This window comes from Mauremys mutica, chromosome 12 (genome assembly GCF_020497125.1).
Source record: "Mauremys mutica isolate MM-2020 ecotype Southern chromosome 12, ASM2049712v1, whole genome shotgun sequence".
Taxonomy (NCBI): Eukaryota; Metazoa; Chordata; order Testudines; family Geoemydidae; genus Mauremys; species Mauremys mutica.
In genome coordinates, this window is record NC_059083.1 from 49,288,016 (window position 1) to 49,292,908 (window position 4,893).

At 42.5% G+C, this 4,893-nt stretch overlaps 1 protein-coding gene across 1 annotated transcript; it reads left to right on the plus strand.

Moving 5' to 3' along the window:
• The first annotated feature begins 1,311 nt into the window (after window positions 1-1,311).
• LOC123346299 (olfactory receptor 5A1-like) lies at window positions 1,312-2,244 on the plus strand. The gene has a single exon (XM_044983634.1). The coding sequence runs from the start codon at window positions 1,312-1,314 to the stop codon at window positions 2,242-2,244; it is 933 nt and encodes a 310-aa protein (XP_044839569.1).
• The last annotated feature ends 2,649 nt before the right edge of the window (window positions 2,245-4,893 follow it).

Below are 4,893 nucleotides of genomic sequence, written 5' to 3' on the forward strand. Positions count from 1 at the left end.
TGCTGCTTTTTTCTCTTCAAATGATTTTTCTCATATTCATCCAGTAGGCTGGTATCTCAATGAAAAAATGTACTCTTCTGTTTTAACATTCATTTTCATGGAGGTTCTTGAAGATAGGAAGTTTTCCAATGGTTCATATGTTCAGATGGCTTGATGCTAAACCAAAGAACTGCTACTGTAACTGTAGCATAAATTATATAATTGTACAGGCTAATCCTTGTTGTTTTTTCTCCAGTTTCCTTGACCATTTCATTAAGTACTTTCATTGTATCATCCAGTGTGTGATGGTCTATAAATTTCACAGTTGGTAGGGCTGATGCTCAATGTCTCTTAGGCTTTGCATGATCTTGATCAACAAATCCTTCATATTTTCTGTACTTTCTTCAGGTGCTCTTTCACTCATATTTGTCCTCAAATTTACTTCCATTTCTGGCTTCTGTTTATCCTATGTCAGTGCTCCCACCAAAATGTTTGTACATAGTTCTACATGACTAATCTCCATTTTCAGGCTTTCAATCTCCATTTCTGTAAATTCTCCTCTTTGTAATAAAGCTCTCAGCTGTGCAGTGAGTCAATGCTTGGTCATTTCTTTCTTGGTGTTGTCATTTCTCTCCTTCCAGTGTTGTAGCATTTGTTTGCTCCAAGCTCTCTCTTCTGGTTTTGTCAAAAAACAACCGCAGATCACTTCTTGGTTTATAAGAAGACTCCTTTTCACTCTGTTGTCACAAATGATCTCTGGTTGTTTGGACAGTTGCATGATTCATGAGGTTGCCCACCTCCACACAAAACACTCTGGTGGGGAGGAGGCTGTCATCCAGATTCGGTCTTCCGAGGCCCACTTTAGAGGATATTAATAATTATTATGAATGCCACATTCTCCATACTGGTTTGGGTTGACAGGCTAAACACCCTGTTGGGTAGAAAACCAGAATTTCTAGACCTCACAGGTTTCTTCCTCTTCTTCTGGAATTCTAGAGATTTTAATAGGGATCAATCCAATAAGATACTACAGATATTACATTCTGTAGTTTTTGTACAATATTTATAGAATTGAGCGGAGTTTCTGTGAGTACCAGTGGGGCCTGATCCTGGGATTTAGGGGACTAAAGTGGTAGTTTGGCACCAAAGTCCTTTTCTGCATGTAGCACATTTTTGTCTATTTTAAACACACATTTTATAGGATGTAGTAGGCCTCTTTACATTCACCCTACTGATCAGTGATCAGATGATCTCCACAGGCCATTTCAATTTACTTGTGTGTTAATTTTATTTTTTGCAGTCTGACAGGTCAGTTTTCCTGAGTAAGGATCCATGGGAAATCAAACCGAAGTGACTGAATTTATTATCCTGGGACTTTCCAGTGACCCACAGATGCAGATTTTCCTCTTCCTTGTGTTTTTAGTTGTCTACCTAATCACGCTTTTGGCAAACATGGTGATCATGCTGGCGATAAGGGCTGATCCTCACCTTCACACCCCAATGTACTTCTTCCTGTCTCATTTATCCTTTGTTGATATCTGCTATTCCTCAGCCATTGTCCCTAATATGTTGGTGCATTTCCTAGCAGAGCACAAAACCATTTCTGTCAATAGCTGCATTGCACAGATGTTCTTCATTTTCATGCCAGCTGTTACAGAAGTTTATATTCTCTCAGCAATGGCTTATGACCGCTACGCTGCCATCTGTGACCCATTACGTTATGTGGATACAATGAGCAAAGGGATCTGTTTTCAGCTGGTGAGTGGTGCATGGGTGATAGGCTTCATAGATGCCCTGCTTAACACTATTTTTGCCCTCAAGCTGCATTTCTGTGGGCCCAATCAAATCAACCATTTCAGCTGTGAGCTCCCTAGTCTATTACGTCTGTCCTGCACTGAGACTCTCACCAATCAAGTGATGCTTTTTACTTCTGCTGTCATACTTGGATCAAGCTCCTTCCTCCTCATGCTGATCTCCTACATTTACATCATCTCCACCATCCTGAGGATGCGCTCCGCGGAGGGCAGGCATAAAGCATTCTCCACCTGCAGCTCCCACCTGATTGTGGTTGGTTTGTTGTACTTGACAGGTTTTTTCCAATACACAAAACCCAGCTCAGTCTCGTCTGTGGTGCTGGATGAAATATTCTCCATCCAGTACAGCATCTTGACTCCCATGTTAAACCCCATCATCTACAGCCTGAAAAACAAGGAAGTGAAAACAGCTATAGGGAAAATGTTGGGGAAATTCAATTTTCTCAAGTAGTGTCGATTTTATTTAAACAAACAAACAAAGAACATAGAACCGTGGATAGCTTGTGTTTGGGAGATTCTCAGCTCAGGCATCTGACACTTTGGGCCAAAGTCTCAGCTTGTCTAAATCAGTGTGGCTCCATTGAACTCATCAGGCCATATCCCCACTGGGTAGAAGAGACACTGGAGCCAAGGGGACGGGATCCTGGGTCTCCATCTAGGGTGAGTGCTACAAGTACCAGTATCTACAGCCTTTCATTTGCTCTCTTTCTCTTTTTGGGCCAATATCTCTTTCAATCTGACCCACTGACTTCAATGGTCCTATGGCCAATTTATACCGCTCGAGGATCTGGCTAGTTCTATGAAAAGAACATCTTTGTCTATTGCATTCTGTAGTTCTAGAGTATTTTGTTGATAACCCTATTTAATATCTGTATTATTTTATAGTATTCATCCATATTAATATCTCTGTCTCCAACAATACATAATAATGAGTGTGATCCCTAGCTGGGCCAAGATGAACAAAGGAATTAATGCTCTATTAGGAAAGATTGAGACACAGATCAGGTATCACAGAAAGGGATCTAGGGGTTATAGTGGACCACAAACTAAATATGAGTCAACAGTGTGATGCTGTTGCAAAAAAAGCAAACGTGATTCTAGGATGCATTAACAGGTGTGTTGTGAGCAAGACACGAGAAGTCATTCTTCTGCTCTACTCTGCACTGGTTAGGCCTCAACTGGAGTATTGTGTCCAGTTCTGGGCAACGCATTTCAAGAAAGATGTGGAGAAATTGGAGAGGGTCCTGAGAAGAGCAACAAGAATGATTAAATGAGAACATGACCTATGAAGGAAGGCTGAAAGAATTGGGTTTGTTTAGTTTCATAGAATCATAGAATCATAGACTCTCAGGGTTGGAAGGGACCTCAGGAGGTCATCTACTCCAACCCCCTGCTCAAAGCAGGACCAAACCCAACTAAATCATCCCAGCCAGGGCTTTGTCAAGCCTGACCTTAAAGACCTCTAAGGAAGGAGATTCCACCACCTCCCTAGGTAACCCATTCCAGTTCCTCACCACTCTACTAGTGAAAAAGTTTTTCCTAATGTCCAACCTAAACCTCCCCCTCTGCAACTTGAGACCATTACTCCTTATTCTGTCATCTTCTCCCACTGAGAACAGTCTAGATCCATCCTCTTTGGAACCGCCTTTCAGGTAGTTGAAAGCAGCTATCAAATCCCCCCTCATTCTTCTCTTTTGCAGGCTAAACAATCCCAGTTCCCTCAGCCTCTCTTCATAAGTCGTGTGCTCCAGCCCCCTAATCATTTTTGTTGCCCTCCGCTGGACTCTCTCCAATTTATCCACATCCTTCTTGTAGTATGGGGCCCAAAACTGGACACAGTACTCCAAATGAGGCCTCACCAGTGCTGAATAGAGGGGAATGATCACATCCCTCGATCTGCTGGAAATGCCCCAATTTATACAACTCAAAATGCCATTAGCCTTCTTGGCAACAAGGGCACACTGTTGACTCATATTCAGCTTTTCATCCACCGTAACCCCTAGGTCCTTTTCTGCAGAACTGCTGCCCAGCCATTCGGTCCCTAGTCTGTAGCAGTGCATGGGATTCTTCCATCCTAAGTGCAGGACTCTACACTTGTCCATGTTGAACCTCATCATATTTCTTTTGGCCCAATCCTCTAATTTGTCTAGTTTGGAAAAGAGATTACTGAGAGGGGATATGATAGAAGTTTTCAGATATCTAAAAGGGTGTCTTCAGGGAGATTTAGGTTGGACATTAGGAAAAAGTTCCTAACTGTCAGGCTGGTTAAACACTGGAATAAATTTCCTAGGGAGATTGTGGAATCTCCATCTCTGGAGATATTTAAGAATAGGTTAGATAAATGTCTATCAGGGATGGTCTAGACTGTATTTGGTCCTGCCATGAGGGCAGGGGACTGGACTCGATGACCTCTCGAGGTCACTTCCAGTCCTAGAGTCTATGAATCTATGAATCCCATATCGCAGTGGTTAGGGCACCCACATGGGAGGAAGCAGATCCCTTTTTAAAACCTTTCTCCTTATCGGGCACTTGAAGAGGGTCTGCTACATCCCTAACTGCTAGGATAAAAGCTGAGGGGTTTTCTCCACCTAATTCCTTCTTCTTCTCTCCCTTCTCTCACCATGGTTTCTTGCTACCTTAGGTGGGGTTAGAGGCTTCCAGCTGAGAATCCCAAGTCGAAGCAGGTGCCTTCCCCCAGAGGAGATAGGAACTGAACTTCTGTGACAACTGCTGGATTTAGAACACAACCCTCTGCTTGGCCTTTCCCATTGGCTAAGGAGCCATCTATCATGTTGGCTTCTTTTAATCCCATTCTTCGGTACCTATGTCTCCCCTTTCACTGTCTAGGGAGCCTGGCTGCACAACTCAGGCTCTGCAAACCAAGTAATTAAAAAAAAATTACCTAAAATTTATCTACTGCAGTGTTCAGCATCAGAACAGCAACGTCCCTTTGTGAATCTAACTCTGGGTGTAAAGTAACATAGCACCATTAAATCAATGGAACTAGGTGAATTTAGATGAACTAGGAATCTGGCCCATAGTGTCCATATTCTTAAGTGATTTTTTACATTCCTCAAATTTCACTCACCTTTGAATTGGA

Excerpts from the sequence above, each read along its gene's own strand:
- LOC123346299 (XM_044983634.1), top strand. The coding sequence starts at position 1,312 with ATGGGAAATCAAACCGAAGTGACTGAATTTATTATCCTGGGACTTTCC.